At 43.6% G+C, this 18,448-nt stretch overlaps 1 protein-coding gene and 1 non-coding gene across 2 annotated transcripts; one reads left to right on the forward strand and one right to left on the reverse strand.

Annotated features, from left to right (window-relative positions):
- Positions 1-276: 276 nt before the first annotated feature.
- On the reverse strand, positions 277-349 carry trnar-ccu (transfer RNA arginine (anticodon CCU)). The gene has a single exon. It is a non-coding gene; the product is annotated as a tRNA-Arg (tRNA).
- A 2,743-nt stretch (positions 350-3,092) lies between these two features.
- LOC133130142 (oocyte zinc finger protein XlCOF6-like) lies at positions 3,093-13,011 on the forward strand. Its single transcript, XM_061244445.1, has 2 exons — positions 3,093-3,425; positions 9,941-13,011. The coding sequence occupies exons 1-2, from the start codon at positions 3,143-3,145 to the stop codon at positions 11,782-11,784; spliced, it is 2,127 nt and encodes a 708-aa protein (XP_061100429.1). The 5' UTR covers positions 3,093-3,142; the 3' UTR covers positions 11,785-13,011.
- Positions 13,012-18,448: the final 5,437 nt, after the last annotated feature.

The following is an 18,448-nucleotide window of genomic DNA, read 5'->3' on the forward strand; positions in this document are numbered from 1 at the left end:
TGGGAAGATGTTCCCGGACGCTCTTACACTGAAGACGCACGAGGAGCAGCACAGTGCGGGGAAACCTGGACCTCTGGGTTATGGGCCCAGCACGCCTCTGCTGCACCACTCTCCTGCCTCGCTCTGTTTCCACTCCAGTTCCTCTAGGAATCCTGATGTGTAAATAAATGTGCGTCTATCTGAGGTTTCCCATGACACCATTCTACCAATTATAAAGGCATTTTCATTAAATATGCTCCCCCACCCCAAGCAAAGGGACAAAGCAAAAGAGAAGTCCACCCCAGATGGGACTCGAACCCACAATCCCTGGCTTAGGAGGCCAGTGCCTTATCCATTAGGCCACTGGGGCACTGTGGTCACCCCTAGGGCTGGGGCCCTCTTGATATAACAAAGCCAAGAAAGGTCTCGTTTTTTTGTTGTAAAGGTAAATCTGTGAATGGATTCAGACTACTTGTATGAGGTTGTGATGGGATGCATTCAGCATCAGCAAAATTAGAGAAAGTCATTGCAATATCCATTCATATCAGTCTAAACATTTCCATCTATTCCTATGTGGGGATGAAATGGCTGGAGTTCATTTTATTACCATACTCTTAGCTATTGGGTCCAGCTCATTTATGACATCAAGAGGGACCTGATCTAATGAGTGAAACATGTTTTAGTCTCACTGCTTATTTCTATGTAGAATTTGCATTTCAACTTTTAACCCTCTGGGGTCTGAGGGCAAGATGAGGAAAACTGGTGACTGTGTCTTGCTCTGACATTTGTGTCATTTTAACAAACTTTATATATAGTGATTCCAAAGTGTCTGTGTCTTTGTTTTTAGCACAAACTCAGCAACAGTAATATGGCAACAGTAAGTAGGTCAGAATAATATGTTTGTTGTAAATTGCTGTAGAATCACACAAATTGTAAAGAGTAGTTTTTAAAACAGACATGAATGCTGTAAAAACACATAAATTGTAACAAAATGTTTGGATCACTGAAATTTGTTCATCTAGGTCTTGGGTATCCAATTAGAAACATAAAATAAATGAAAATAAACTGAGTGCTGTCACTACTATGTTTCAGCACCAGCTGACAATGGGAGGGCTAATGGCCTTTCTTCAATGAATATTTATGTGGTTTGCGGTCCTGCCAGGTAAGTAGGCTTTTCACACCTGGCCTGACCCCTTCCTACCTCTAAGACAAAGCAATACTCAGTGAGCCAATTAGAAGACAGAAACAAATACATTTATTTGATTCAGGAATTTATTGAAATCACCGCACAAACTACATTCAACGAAGATGCCACTCACAAACATGTGCGTGCCATTTTTCAAAACAGTTCATGTTTAGCTCCAAGCACAAGGGGGCATCACACTCTGCAGGATGGACATTTTGGAAAAAACGACACTGTGGAAGTGCAGAGTATGCAAAAACGCAGAGGTATTATCTTAGTGGTAACTTACAAATGCGCATCACTAAATATTCAGACGAACAGAGAAAAGTTGCAATACAGCACAAGTATTTGCCAATATAATCGTAAGTAATACACTTGCTCTTGGAGTTAGTTATTTCTGCCTTTCCTCGAACATAGATACAGATATCGATAATGCAGTTTTAGCATCCTGGCTACGCCACTACACATCACGTATGTATTATATTGAGATGCAGTTTATATTAAACGAAGTTGCAGTACACGCAGAATAAATGCACTTACTCATGACGTCCAGTCATCCGTGCCATTTTCCGTAATGAAACGTGTTGCGTGATGAAAAATGTTTACCTACGTTTTCTACATTACCGTGAATCAATATTTGGTGGATGTGAAGTGGATAGATCCCTCTGTGATCATTTATGCTTATTTAAACTATTTCCAGGCCATTTAGAGCCACTTTAAATCAGGTTTTGAATGGTTGGATGCAGTAAACGAGCAAAATTAATTCACTACACAGTGAATGATCACTTTAGTAGGTAGATCTGTACACCAGCTCGTTAATGCAAACATTAAATCATATAGCAGCGACTAAATGCATAAAAGAATGCAGACGTGGTCAAGAGGTTCAGCTGTCTTTAGACCGAATGTCAGAATGGGGAATAAATGTGATCTTACTGATTTCGACCATGGAATGATTGTTGGTGCCAGACGTTGTTGGTTTGTCAGGAGAAACAAATACACAACACTTTTCTCCAAACAATGTTTCACAGTCAGTTGAATGTAAAAATGTTTTTATATATTATTATAGTTTTATCACAAGATTCACGATATTATTAAAAACTACAACAACAATATTATTGGTTCCCTGCACATGGGGGCGGCATGGCTCAGGCAGTAAGAGCAGTTGTCTGGCAGTCGGAGGGTTGCCGGTTCGATCCCCCGCCCGGGCTGTGTCGAAGTGTCCCTGAGCAAGACACCTAACCCCCAAATGCTCCTGATGAGCTAGTCAGCGCCTTGCATGGCAGCCAATTGCCCTGTGTGTGTGTGTATGAATGGGAGAATGAGAAACATCAATTGTGCAGTGCTTTGGATAAAGGTGCTATATAAAAGCCAAAATTTACCATTTTACATGTTGGTGTAGATGAGAATGAGGGTGCTGACAGAAAGAGGGCCCTGTATTTAAGAGAAAATGAAATCTTGCACAGACCATTTGGGAGGGGTGAAGGAAAGGCTTTAATTAAGCATAAAATAATGGCCAAATGCCAAAGTAAATGGGATCGAGAACGTAAAGGACGGAGATACAATAACATACAGAAATCGATTAATGTCACGCAGTCTGAAAGGAAGCGCAGAAGAGAAGTGGAGAAGATGTAATATTATTGAGATTAAGATTTATTTTTGATGCCTCAACTTTATTTTTGATGCCTAAACATACTTCAGATATGTATGAGGAATGCATGTCAAAGAAAATGTTCAATAAGAACTGTGCAGTGCACAAAATATTATTCAGAGAGGAAAGGGTTATATGAAAGGGTAAAAGAGGTTGGATGATCATGCGATTTGGAAGAGATACCCGGGTTGGGAAGTAGAATATGGGAGGTTCAGTAGGGGGCGGATCCGCCAATAAACTCAAAGAAGAAGAAGATTCTCTCCCAACGCGAGATTACTCAGGACTGTTTCCTACGCGTGTTGTGTATGGTTAGTCCAAGCAATTAGCACGAAATGTCGACTTGTAATTCTTTTCAGGTGCAGGTGGCCTCCATCATGGAGTATTTGGCAAAAACGGCAGTAGTAGAAATCACTAAACTAGTCGACGACGGGTCTGCTGCCTTGCGATTGGAGATGTGGAGAAGCCAAAGAGAGAACGAAGCGCTAAAAACGAAGTTACTGCTGATGGAGGGAGAGCTCAGGGCTGTGCGAGGATACGGAGAGGGAACGCCGGGCGATTCTCTCAACATCTCTTTTGATGTTCAGGTTTGCGACGAATTCAAAGAATCACAAATACGTGAGTTGCATAGCTTATTACATGGAAATTATTTTTTCATTAAAAATCTGTTTGCAATCGTAGCTGTTTATTTTCAGAGAGGTAGCCTAGCACTAGTTGGAGCACGGCGCAATATTTCAGTTGCCATTCCAATGTAGAAGTCGTCGACAATGATAAAGTATTACATTCCTGCAAATTACATTCGTTTTTCCGGTATAGCCATTTGAAGTTCGCTAGGTGTCGCCATGGAAATCGTGTCACGGCACGAACTGATTTTTCATCTTTGGAAAGAAAAGCCCTTGTACGTAGGGCGCATTTGAACGTATCATATAAAATGTTTCATATCTGGCTTATACAAATGGTTGGCTTATCTATTTTCGTTTCGGAGATATTTTTAGTTGTGGGCAGGAGGAACCGACCTTGGGTGCGATTCCCCCTGTGGGGGAAATTCCAAGGAGGGACGTCTTGCAAGCAACCTTTCCCGTTTAAAAGAACCCAGTTCTTTCACAACAAGGAGAGTTTCAATAATACGAACTTTATTAACCCTATAACAAAGCACGGAGTATGCCTCACACCAATGCGAAAAAACACTCTAGATTTTAGCAGACAGGGTGTCTATCCTTATACCATTACACATCCTAAGTTTTCGCATGCATACATTACGGTGAAAGCCAATCATCTTCAGACAGTGTTTCAGTATTTTTCCATCACGCGTTGTACCCCTGGGCTCTGCTCCTTAAGTCATATGACATTTGTTTCGCAATTAACACACTGCTGCAGTAACTACAAAGCTTACATTTATCCTCCGTTTTTCCTCCTCGGCTGGTTAAGGAGGAACCGACCTTGGATGCCCTTCCTCCTCATTCCTTTCTATCATAACAAGCACCTGAGCGCACCCAACGATGGGAGGGTGTTCTGCCTTATCTCCTGAAGCCGCGGCCGAGCACTCACCCCTCCCTTACTTTTTTGCTGGTTATCTGTCACAAGCACAATTCATTCTTTTAAGCAGTTTTCTAACTATATGCATTGTACATATCTGGATACATATATCATAGGTCACATTGTACTACATTATATTTTCCTTTTATCATATACATGATAACATGTTCAAAGAGAAAAAAACAAAAAAAACAAAAAAAAAAACATTTGTCTGCTTTGCTCATCCGCTCTTGGCTCCTGCGTCGTAGGGCAGTTGTTCGAACACCTCTCGCAGCTCTTGACACTCTTGTTCCTCTGTTTGTTGCAGGGGCTGGTATTCTTGCCGCCATAGCAGATGAGTGGTCATTTTCCTATTTTCCTATTTTCCTATCCATTTTCCTATAACCTTCCGCAGGAGTGGAACACAGCAACAACATTACATTACATTATTGGCATTTGGCAGATGCTCTTATCCAGAGCGACGTACAACAAAGTGCATACCCATAACCAGGGATAAGTTCGCTGAAAGACCCTAGAGGGAAGTACAATTTCAACTGCTACCTGTACAACAAAGATAAGGACGAGGGCCCTTTTTAAAAAAATTTTTTTTTATTTTTTTTTGAGAACAAAGAAACAAACAAACAAACAGCAAAAGTGACCAAAGTTAACTATCCAAACACTGCTTACCTAGCCAACTAAAAATACCGATACACAAAGCAAGTCAGAGACAACAATTAAGGTTCACAGGGAGGTAGGGAGGGATGGGGAGAGGTGCTGCTTGAAGAGATGTGTCTTCAGCTTGCGCTTGAAGGTGGGGAGAGATTCTACAGTTCTGACCTCAACGGGGAGTTCGTTCCACCACCGTGGAGCCAGAACAGACAGACAACAAAACACCAATGCCAATATAACAAACATTTCAATTTTAACAAAAACACCGTACCAGGAATCTAGAAGCCATGACCAATTCCCCCATGGACTGACTCCTGAGTTCCCACTAAGTTTTTTTCGTAGGTTTTTAATTTTAAGCATAGCATCAGTAAAGGAACCTTCCAGGCTAGTATTGTTAGGGATGTATTTGCAACATTGGTCTCCATACATTTGACATACGCCTCCTTTTTCTGCTAATAGCCAATCCGCCTTACTGGCGGTTTTGCCAGGCCATTTTACTTGTGGGCATCCAATTGTTCGCCCAGGGCGGTCAAAGCCTCATCGGTATAATTAATAAATCGCTGTTGATTATAGTATATATAATTTATCCACTCTACATTTTTATTAGGTTGTATCCATATAAATATAGATGCGAGGCCTGCTTTTACCTCATCCATGGCCTTATGTTCATATGGGATGCCCCTCGGTTGGCCAATAGCATCTAAGTACACTCTACTGTCGCCTTGATGCGCTCTTCGGCGCATACTTCGAGCGCTCTGGTCATGGAAGGTACCTACATCCACCCGAAGCACCTTCATAACCCGAGCGAAAGTTCCAGTCCAATTGGTGGGCAATGTCTGGGTTAAGGGTCGGGAGAGACCGCAGGCCCACCGTAAGTCGGCCAGCGGTGTCCCCGTCCCCTGGAGAGCCCCCTGCGGAGGTCGTGCACTCCCGTTTCTTGACTGTGTATTTTCCAATTCACTTGCGTTCCACATTTGCTACAGTTGCTGGCTGGGAATCCCCCTACATTTACTTCCCCATTTGTACATTTGTAACATTCTATTTTAGATTCACCCACTCCCCATTTTGTGATATTTCCTTCCCTCTTAGTTTCGGGCCACATGGTCACATTTGTACAGTGGGCAGAAGCATTATAGTGTCTTGATCCTTGCATCATTAAACACAAATACGGGCAGGTCCCTGCCCCTCTAGAACAATTTTGTACACATAAACAGTTTTTTGTTCTAGTCATATTCAACAATATAGTTCTTCTACCAGTTTGGTTTGCTGCTGCACATTCATCATTTATGTTTACAACCCCACACATTGCCTCACAAGTCTCTCGGTGCTCCATCAGCCGTCTTGCGCATGTGGAAGTGTTGTAGGGTGTCGGAATGACCCAATGGTCTGGTGTGTGTTCAGCGCAAACCACACAGTCCCCTCTCCCTTCAGTTTCTTTCATCGCTGTGTGATTAGCCCATTTCCACCATACGTTGCCACCGTTGTTGCATCTCCATGTCTGCAAGGAAAAACATTTTGAAAACATGTCAACGATCACCAAACAATATTTTTTGCCTCTGCAAGGGGTTAGTTCAATGAAATCCATCGGTAAGTACTCAAACAGCTCTTGTGCTGGTGGTTGAGTGCCTGGTTCCGTTTTTACTGCTACTCCGACGTTGTGTGTTGCACACACGATGCATCTGGAACAAACATTTTGTGAGTGACTTTTGAATGCACATGTGCTGAGGTCCCAATATTGTTCAGTTTCTGCCACCATCCCTCCTTCTGACACATGGGTCTTTCCATGTGTCAATTTCAGGTAGTATGGAGCCAAACATTGGGGTAGAAAAGGTTTACCTGAGGCTTTCCCCACCCACAGACCAACGACCTTTGACCCTTTGTTTTTCCATTTTGCCTTCTCTGTGGCGGTAGCCATTTCCCGACTCTCTTGTATTGTGAGCTGTGGGTCTTTTTGTTCATTCAACATTTGGAGGGTCGTTTTCACAGGGGCGTGTGCTGCTGCCTTAGCAGCCGCATCGGCCGCTGCATTTCCTCTAGCCACGGGGGTGTCGTCCCCAGTGTGTGCGCAGTCATACACAGTCATGTGCTCCTCCGTCTGCCTCTGTGGGAAGAAGAGTAGCGGGATTTAAAACAGTGCATCGTTTCACAACAACATTAGGTAGGGTTGTTAATGCATGTTGGTAGTGGAGCATGCGCGAAGCTGAAAGGTGAGCGGTTTTTTGTTTCGGCAGTATTTCTGCCACAGCATGCGGAACCAGGACAGTGAGCTGTCGATAAGCCACTAAAGCACAGGTGGCTTCTACAGCCGCAGCAGCCGCTGCAACTGCTCGCATGCAGGCGGGAAGTCCCCGGATTACTGAGTCCAGTCTCGTCGAGTAATACCCGACAGGTCGTTGTTTACCTCCATGCTCCTGGAGCAGGACAGCGGACATATATCCGCCCTTCTCTTGTACCGTCAGAGTAAAGTCTTTGTCCATATTTGGTGTTCCTAATGTAGGGGCTAGTTGTAATTGCCCTTTTTGGTCAAAAAATGCGGCTTCTGCCGCCTCAGTCCATTCTAAGGGGTCATGTGACCCTAACTTTTTACCATGTATTATATCCTGCAAAAGTTGCGTTCTTTGCGCATAATCCATGATCCAGGATCTACAGTATCCTGTCATGCCTAAAAAAAGACATCTTCTGAGTTTTAGTCTGTGGTTTGGGTACTTTGAGAATCGCTTCGATTCTCTCTAAGCCCAACGAACGGCCGTCTTTAGAAATGTCATGACCTAGACATCGCACTGTTTCTTGTACCAATTGTAATTTTGCCTTTTTCACTTTATTCCCAGTTTCTGCTAGGAATGTGAGAAGCGCAACAGTGTCTGCAGTGCAATCTTGTTCTGTTTCTGAACAGACCAATAAATCATCAACATATTGCACCAATGTGCTTCCTTGGGGAAAAGTGAAAATCCTTCCCAACATTCACTTAGTGCGGCAGAGTAAACAGCAGAGCTTTCAACGTAGCCCTGTGGCATTCGAGTCCACGTATATTGTTTCCCTCAAAATGTAAATGCAAACCATGGTTGCGATTCCTGAGCTACAGGAATACTGAAAAATGCATTTGCTAGATCGATCACAGTAAACCAGCATGCTTCACCCGGGATCTGGGACATAATAGTAGCGGGGTTAGGCACCACAGGGGCTCTAGGAATTATAGCCGAATTTACAGCCCTCAAATCTTGTACAAATCGCCAACTTCCATCAGGCTTTCGTACTGGCAGTATAGGCGTGTTACATGGGGAACCTGTACACGGCACAATAATTCCTCCTTTTAGTAGTTCTTCAAACACGGGCGTAATACCCTCCTCGGCCTCTGGTCTTTTCTTAGTACAACTTTCCATATTCTTTCTAACATCCTCTAACCTCTGTGTTGAAAATGTGCCATTTAAAGGAAACCCATGTTCTTGCCAAATTTTTAAACCTTCCACGGCTGGTGGTCCGTGTTGGTTCCACATTATTCTTCGGAGTCCTGTAAATTTATCACAGCCCACATTTAGCTCCTTCCCGCAACTATTCCCCATTTTAACAATTACAGAAAGGTACCAACCTGAAATGAGTCTTTAAGGCCTTACGAGATCTCCGGTCCCAGACCGGTGCGTTCGCCGACGCATAGGCACGCCCTACACCCGGTGTAGTCTGCCCAAGTCTCGTTCTCGTTGCTGTGGGTTTGCCGCTCAGTCTTTCTCCTTCCTCAGTATTCAGATCCTGTATTGCTTTCTCCTCCCGAAGGCGGTCTTCGTTTTAGGGATTATCCCTTTCCAGTCTCGGACTGGTGAGACTCAGCCCCTTCTGAGACAGAAACGAGTTAGAGATCCTGCCGACTACGCCAAGTTACTGTGGGGGAAAGTCCAAGGAGGGACGTCTTGCTAGCAACCTTTCCCATTTAAAAGAACCCAGTTCTTTCACAGCAAGGAGAGTTTCAATAATACAAACTTTATTAACCCTATAACAAAGCATGGAGAATGCCTCACACCAATGTGAGAAAACACTCTAGATTTTAGCAGACAGGGTGTCTATTCTTATACCATTACACATCCTAAGTTATCGCATGCATGCATTACGGTGAAAGCCAATCATCTTCAGACACTGTTTCAGTATTTTTCCATCACGCGTTGTACCCCTGGGCTCTGCTCCTTAAGTCATATGACATTTGTTTCGCAATTAACACACTGCTGCAGTAACTACAAAGCTTACATTTATCATCCGTTTTTCCTCCTAGGCTGGTTAAGGAGGAACCGACCTTGGATGCCCTTCCTCCTCATTCTTTTCTATCATAACAAGCACCTGAGCACACCCAACGATGGGAGGGTGTTCTGCCTTATCTCCTGAAGCCGCGGCCGAGCACTCACCTCTCCCTTACATTTTTGCTGGTTATCTGTCACAAGCACAATTCATTCTTTTAAGCAGTTTTCTAACTATATGAATTGTACATATCTGGATACATTGTACTACATTATATTTTTCTCCCACAGAGTAAACACTTGCTCAATGTGTATAAAATTGTGTTACGAATAACATTAGCTATGGAATAATATACTTCTGCACTTGCATTCTTACTCAACTCTTCTATAAAGATTCAGCCTTGATATTCCGTGGGTTTGGTTTATACAATGTCAGACTATCCAATTTTTTGTGCAGACGTGTAACACCCCTATAATCTAAACGATTATTCCACTTTTTAAACAGGGTTTAATGTATTGATACATTCTTGATCAACTAGAGCAGGATTGGTCTGAATCTCTGCTGCTACCTGTGAGAATACCTGTGGTAGCTTCCCATGGGGATTAATGATGATATATTTGTAATTAGTCATTACTGGTTATAGTTGCTAAGGACATCAAGCCAAGTAAAGTTGTGACATATTACCAATTAACTGCAGTTGAGATTAAAATATTTATATTTTTGTGCAGGCAATTCAGGGGCAGCTGCTGCTAATGATGGTGAAGGACCCCTCTGTAAGGAGGAGGAGCTGCACATGCCACTCTGCCCTGCAGGAGACCCAGAAAAGGAGCTGCAAGCAGAACTCAAACAGGAGCCAGAGGAGCAGCCTCTCACCCCCACACTCCCCCTGCTGGAGTCTGCAGACTGGGGGATGGAGCTCCAGGCTGTGTGGAGCGTGGCCAATGGCTTGGGAGTTGATCAGGAACAAAACGGACAGTGTGGAGGAAGCTCGGAGCATGGAGAAGCCTGGTTAAATGACGACTTCTCTCCTCCGCATTACACAGATTCTCAGAGGCCACACTCGGAGAAGGGCGAGGGTTCAGCATCACACCTCGAGCAGAAACAGAATGGCTGCCCTCTTGAGGAGACGAGCATTGGTGGACTTGCTGTTGACATTTCGGCAGAGATGCCGTTCCCTCTGGGTTCTCCAGGAGAGTGTGATGGAAGCGCCCCGTGTGAGGCGAGTTCTGACACGTCAGCAGAAGCAAAGAGTCCCTGCAGAACTGAGGGACAGGAGGAGGAGTTAATCTGCACACGCTGTGGGAAGACGTTCCCGGACGCTCTCAAACTGAAGACACACGAGGAGCAGCACAGCGCGGGGAAACGGTTCAGCTGTTCAGAGTGCGGCAAGGGTTTCACTTCCTCCAGCGTCCTGGAGAAGCACAAGCAGGTTCACAGCAGGGTGAAACCGTTCACCTGCTCTGTGTGCGGCAAGAGTTTCTCCCAGTCACACGTCCTCAAAGCACACAAACACACTCACATAGGGCAGAAACCGTTCATTTGCACAGAGTGTGGAAAAAGCTTCCCCAACAAAGCTTGGTTTAAATCCCACCAGCGTGTTCACACCAGAGAGAAACCGTTCACTTATGAGCAGTGTGGAAATTACTTCTTGGTGAAGAGCAGTCTTAAAACTCACCAAAGGGTCCACACCGGTGAGAAACCGTTCACTTGTGAACAGTGTGGAAAGTGCTTCTCCAAGAAGAGCAATCTTAAAACTCACCAGGTTACTCACACAGGGGAGAAATGCTTCAGCTGCACAGTGTGTAATAAGAGCTTTGCCTATCTCCATATTCTTAAGCAACATCAGAGAGTCCACACAGGAGAGAAACCCCACTGCTGCAACGAGTGTGGGAAGAGCTTTACCCAACTAGGTAATCTTAAGTCTCACCAGGTTACTCACACAGGAGATAAATGCTTCAGCTGCACAGTGTGCAATAAGAGCTTTTTCCATCTCCATGTTCTTCAGCAACATCAGAGAATCCACACAGGAGAGAAACCCCACTGCTGCAACAAGTGTGGGAAGAGCTTTACCCGACGAGGTAGTCTTAAATGTCATCAAAGGATCCACACAGGAGAGAAACCGTTTGCTTGTGAGCAGTGTGGAAAGTGCTTCTTGCTGAAGAGCAGTCTTAAAACTCACCAAAGGATCCACACCGGTGAGAAACCGTTCACTTGTGAGCAGTGTGGAAAGTACTTCTTGGTGAAGAGCAGTCTTAAATATCATCAAAGGGTCCACACCGGTGAGAAACCGTTCACTTGTGAGCAGTGTGGAAAGTGCTTTACCCAGAAGGCCCATCTTAAAACTCACCAGACTGTCCATACTGGAGAGAAACTGCACTGCTGCAATGAGTGTGGGAAGACCTTTGCCCGACTTGGTCATCTTAAAAACCACCAAAGGGTCCACACCAGAGAGAAACCGTTTGCTTGTGAGCAGTGTGGAAAGTGCTTCTCCGTGAAGAGCAATCTTAAAAAGCACCGGTGTCCACACACGGGAGAAACCCTACTGAGTGTGGAAAGACCTTTGCACGACTAGGTCATCTTAAATCTCATCAAAGGATCCGCATGGGGAGGTTAAATCTCATCAAAGGATCCACATGGGGAGGTTAAATCTCATCAAAGGATCCACATGGGGAGGTTAAATCTCATCAAAGGATCCGCATGGGGAGGTTAAATCTCATCAAAGGATCCGCATGGGGAGGTTAAATCTCATCAAAGGATCCACACGGGGAGGTTAAATCTCATCAAAGGATCCACATGGGGAGGTTCGAGCAGGAGTTCCTCCCTGCTCACATTCTTCAGAGACTCACAGTCAGGGCTCCAGACTCAACAGTGTCCCAACCTCCCATGTTCGGGACAAACTGACAAAATTCCCAGGACGCCTTTGTGACAAAAAGTTCATGCCGATTGATTTGTTTTGCCAATATGTGTATTGTTATTTATTGTGTACCGCCATTGGTGCATCTAGGTACACGTACAATAGTTATTTATGAGAATAAGTGGCTCCACGGTGGCTCTGGGGGGCGACATGGCTCAAGCAGTAAGAGCAGTCGTCTGGCAGTCGGAGGGTTGCCGGTTCGATCCCCCGCCCGGGCTGTGTCAAAGTGTCCCTGAGCAAGACACCCAGCCCCCAAATGCTCCTGACGAGCTGGTCGGGGCCTTGCATGGCAGCCAATCGCCGTCGGTGTGTGTGTGTGCAATTGAAATTGTAGTTCCCTCTAGGGTCTTTCAGCGAACTTATCCCTGGTTATGGGTATGCACTTTGTTGTACGTCGCTCTGGATAAGAGCGTCTGCCAAATGCCAATAACGTAATTTAATGTGTGTGTATGTGTATGAATGGGTGAATGAAGAAGCATCAATTGTACAGCGCTTTGGATAAAGGCGCTATATAAATGCCTGCCATTTACCATTTACCAATAAGGATACAAAATTTTGAATAACCAAAGAGAATGCCAACCATGACAAGAATAAATACATGTCGGGGGCCGTGGTGGTGCAACAGGCTAAGCTGCAGCGGACTTGCGGTTGCAGTTTGTTGCCGGGGTTCGATTCCCAGTCCTGCCAAAAGCCAAGTTTGGCCGACTCTCGTGGAGCGGCATAATTGGAACTTGGCAGGGTTAGTGGGATCGCCGCATGCAGCACCCCGGAGCGCCTCGGAGTAACGGTCTAATTGGGACCCTCTCAGGGTCACAGGATCCAGGGCCACTGAGCTACTGGCCAAATTGGGAGAAAAAGGGAAAAATGTAAAAAAATTATTTGGGGGGGGGGGATTGTATGTATAGCTATACAAGAATAAATACATGTATAGCTATATATATATATATATATATATATATATATATATATATATATATATATACAACCTTAAGTAAAAAATAATAATAAATTATAAAAAGTATAAATTATTATTTTTGGTAACTGAAAATACAGCCAGGCACTGTGTGTGATGTTGTTCTGCGACGAGTTGCTAACAACAGATTTTTTTTAACTATAAAAATAGGATGAAAAGCATTCTTTTTTCATATACAAACATACGTCCAGATGTCCAAATCCAAATTTTATAGGATAAAAAAAACAAAAAAACATTCATGTTCCCATAGATCGTTGATTTTTTTTTTGGATCCGGAAGGCCAGAAAATGCTAACGAACCATAGATCTTTGCAATACGAATGACAACACAACTTCTGGGGCCTATTGGATATAACGCTATCACATGATTGTGTACTTTGTTCTGTGCCTGCATACATGTAGTTTAAGTTACGTTAGTTGTCTTAATAGGCCTCAGAAGATTTCTGGAGCTTTTTATTTGCTACATTAAATTGATTTGACTTGTGGAAGAACCTATGCACTTTGTAAGTCGCTTTGGATTAAAAGCGTCTGCCAAATGACTAAAATGTAAATGTAAAATGGAGAGTCATTCATTCAGTGGATTAAAATCCTATATAACTCTCCCACAGCGTCCATGGTCACTAACGGTCTTACTTCACAAAGACTCATGCTGGACCATGGCACCTGTAAGGCCAATTTTCTGAATTGGAATTGTGTGTTAACATAAAGACAATCACGTGATTTAAAAATGACCTTTTATTTTAAATCTTTTATTACAATTAAACCACTTTCTGAATTAAGTGCTTACTAGGAGTCTCTCTGTCTCTCACACCCCAGCAGACAAGACAGCCCGTGAGATTAATGTCTCTGCTTCTCCTCGAAGGCGGTAGCTGGCACATTCCGGTCTAACAGCAAGCTCAACAAGGGGTTTATCTGGAGACAAAATACTGACGAATGTTAGTGGCCAGCTTCCTGTCTTTTTGTTATGGTAAAGCCCCCCCTTCTGGGTCAGAGTACTGAAAACTGTAAGTTTTACTGTGTCTGATTCAAATTAGAGAGCCGGAAAGCTCTCACTTTCTGTTGTTCATTTGCAAATAAATAAGAAAGTTAAACTCAAGTATATTGTTATTTTACTGTGGATCTGTTTCATCAGACGATGCTCACCTGTGATGTTGTAGGACAAGATGTTCTTCGCCCTTTTTATGACAATCGATCAAAATCAGACTAAAACATCAAACCGTTCGAGTTGAGCAAGCTGGTTCCTCCAAAACTCTTAAAGCTTCATGCTAAAAGTATACCAATATGTATGCAGCCTATAATATATAACTCATGTAATCAATATGCAAGCCAATGAACCTATATCATTAATTGCAGATGAGCTTATGGAAACGCAAGAAACCACAGTGTCAACTGTAGAATATGTAGTCCAATGAACCTATGTCATTTATTACAGATGAGCTTGTGGAAACACAAGAAACCACCATTAATCAAATGTTAAAGTATGATTGAGTATGCCTATATATTTTCAAACTGATTAACTGCTAATTTGTGCTAGGAGTATTGTGACCCATATGTAACCTGAATTGAATAAAATAATGTGTATGCTTAAAAGGAAAATTGGAAAGTATAGAATAACGCCATGTTTTGCATGATTCGTCTTTTATGATTCCTCTCTGTTAAAACAACAGCTTGCAGGGCAGGATGTCTTGCGTTGTGGGGGTGGGCTAGCTTTGTCAAGGACGGTTTGCAGAACAGCTGTATGCCAGTACAATGTGATAACATTTATTTTAGGAATAGCTTATGATGCAAAATGTCATTTATTTTTGAGCTCATGATGCAAAATGTCAATTATTTTGGACAAGAGTAGAAATAAAACTCTTCAGTGGCCTCAAATAAGTCTCGGGAAGTGATAAAGCTGTGTCTGAGGCAGACGGGAGGAGGGTGGAAGTGGGACCACTGAGCTACTGAGCCACTGAGCCCGTACAAACAGCCTACGCTAGTGACATCCACCCAGTTTCTCTTCGGTTTGTAAGAGAGTACTGTTGTATTGCACTCCGAGCAGTGTCCTTCATCTGCAGTGAATGCATTGGATTCAGCCAAATGTTTGGTGCATCGGACCTAAACTACAGCAAATGGATGGTGGACATTTCAATTGAAAGGTGTTATTTTCAACAGGTAGCCAACTTCAGGTTGAGAATTCTAGGTCTGTCCCACCTTAGCATTTGCTAAAACAGGTTTTGATCCAGGGCTTCATGGCACTGCCAGATACAGTTGTGTTCAAAATAATAGCAGTCCAACATGACTTAACAGATCAATCACTGTTTTTGGTAGAAAATATATTACTACATGGCAAATAATTTACCAGTAGGTGTAGCAGAGTCATAGAAAACCAACAGACCCAACATTCATGATACACATGCTCCTGAGTCTGTAATTGAATAATTAATTGAAAGAGGCATGTTCAAAATAATAGCAGTGTGGAGTTCAATTAGTGAGGTCATTCATTCTGTGAAAAAACAGGTGTGAATCAGGTGGCCCTTATTTAAGGATGAAGCCAGCACATGTTTGCATGCATTTCTCTCTGAAAACCTGAGAAAAATGGGTCGTTCCACACATTGTTCAAAAGAACAGCGTACTTTTGATTAAAATGTTGATTGGAGAGGGAAAAACGTATAAAGAAGTGCAGAAAATAATAGGCTGCTCGGCTAAAATGATCTCCAATGCTTTAAAATGGAAAGCAAAACCAGAGAGACGTGGAAGAAAACGAAAGACTACCATTCGAATGGATCGAAGAATAGCCAGACTCAGCCAATGATCAGCTCCAGGGTGATCAAAGACAATCTGAAGTTACCGGTGAGTACTGTGACAATTAGGCAAGAAGAATCGGCAAGAAGCCCCCGCAAAGTCCCACTGTTAAAAAAAAAAAAAAGACGTGCTGAAGAGGATACAATTTGCCAAAGAACACATCAACTGGCCTCAAGAGAAATGGAGAAACATTTTGTGGACTGATGAAAGTAAGATAGTTCTTTTTGGGTCCAAGGGACGCAGGCAGTTTGTCAGACGACCACCAAACACTGAATTCAAGCCACAGTACACTCTGAAGACAGTGAAGCATGGTGGTGCAAGCATCATGATATGGGGATGTTTCTCTTACTATGGTGTCGGGCCTACTTATCGCATACAAGGGATCATGGATCAGTTTGCCTATATCAAAATACTTGAAGAGGTCATGCTGCCTTATGCCGAAGAGGAAATGCCCTTGAAATGGGTGTTTCAACAAGACAATGACCCCAAACACACCAGTAAGCGAGCAGCATCTTGGTTCCAGACTAACAAAATTAAAGTTATGGAGTGGCCAGCCCAATCCCCGGACCTTAATCCGATTGAAAACTTGGGGTGTGGGGTGACATCAAAAATGCTGTTTCTGAGGCAAAACCAAGAAATGCAGAGGAACTGTGGAATGTTGTCAAATCATCCTGGGCTGAAATACCTGTTCATAGGTGCCAGAAGTTGGTTGATTCCATGCAACACAGATGTGAAGCAGTTCTCAGAAACCGTGGTTATTAATTTAGTGATTCACAGGAATGCTAAATCCTGAAGATTTTTCAGTTTATACAGTAAATATTTGAGTTTGTAAGGAAAGATGCAGACACTGCTATTCCTTTGAACAGCCCAATATTCATTTTTCTTCATTTTCTGTAAAGTAATTAAAAAATTGACACATTTTTCTTCATGTTTTGATTTAGGATATAATGTGCAGTGTTCCCAATGCATCGAAATAAAAGCTATTATAAGGATTTTGAGCTTTACTCACGTTTTTAAACGCACTGCTATTATTTTGAACACAACTGTACGTAGTAGATGTGAAAATAAAAAAGAAACAATTATTCATGCATGGGATACAAACTGGAGAATAGAGGTCCATCCATCCATCCATCCATCCATTATCTGGACCCCCCCCCCCCCCTCCCTGATTTTAGCGGCCTAAAAGTAATAGGACAGTTACTGGACATTGCTTGCTTAGTGCAGCTATAAAAAAGCTTTCCGTATCTAGTCTTGATTGTAAGCTTTGGATTGCCTTTGGAGCCCGTTACTGTCGTTTTCCAACATGAGGACCAGAGCTGAACCACTGAAAGCCACGAGAAACCAGGCTGAGGAATAATGAAGTGCTGACACTGCACCGATCCGCCGGTCGATCTCACGCTCCCTTCTACCCTCACTCGTGAACAAGACCCCGAGATACTTGAACTCCTTCACTTGGGGGCAAAGACTCGTTCCCAACCCAGAGGGAGCTATCCACCGTTTTCCGGCAGAGAACCATGGCCTCGGACTTGGAGGTGCTGACTCTCATCCCGACCGCTTCACACTCGGCTGCAAACCGCTCCAATGCGTGCTGAAGGTCACGGTCCGATGAAGCCAGCAGAACCACGTCGTCCGCAAAAAGCAGAGACGCAATTCTGAGGTCACCAAACCGGACACTCTCGGCTGTGCCTTGAGATCCTGTCCATGAATACCACAAACAGGACCAGTGACAAGGGGCAACCTTGGCAGAGTCCCACACCCACTGGAAACGTGCTTGACTTTGTGCCGAGGATGCAGACACAGCTCTCACTTTGGTTATACAGGGACCGGATGGGAGCCACTGAAGGTCAAGGAAGCCATAACAAGGCTGAGAAATAAGACAAGAGGTCAAACAACAGGCTTACAGGAACCAATTGTTTAGAATAAGACAGCACTAGTGAGCTCAGCAATTGCAATGAGACTGGTAGGCTAAGGAAGACAGCTGACCGAAGAATGACATTACATTATTGGCATTTGGCAGACGCTCTTATCCAGAGCGACGTACAGTTGATTATAGACTAAGCAGGAGACAATCCTCCCCTGGAGCAATGGAGGGTGAAGGGCCTTGCTCAAGGGCCCTGCTCAAGGGCCCAATGACTCTGCGGATTGTATTGTGGCTTATTGTGGATTAGAACCACCGACCTTGCGTCTCCCAGTCATTTACCTTAACCACTACGCTACCGGCCGCCCCTATTCTCGGCATAACAAAGAAAATCCCTCAAAAACATGTATGACAGATCAGATCAGAACCACTCTTCAGGAGACAGCAATAACGGAAGTGATTGAATACACATCTAATTACTACTGGTCCCCTAAAATGGACGGACTATGTACGAAAAGGGATGTTATTCCTACCCACTATGGATGTAAATGCCCTCAAATTAAAGGTGACAGGCTGCACCTTAACCTCATACTGATGGTTTCATTTAAAATCCAATGTGTGGAGTTCAGAGCCAAAAGAACAGAAATTGTACCGCTGTCCAAATAATTACAGACCGCACTGTATACAGGGAGCACCTAAATCATGGGA

The sequence above is a fragment of the Conger conger genome, chromosome 6 (assembly GCF_963514075.1).
Source record: "Conger conger chromosome 6, fConCon1.1, whole genome shotgun sequence".
In the NCBI taxonomy this organism is placed as follows: domain Eukaryota; kingdom Metazoa; phylum Chordata; class Actinopteri; order Anguilliformes; family Congridae; genus Conger; species Conger conger.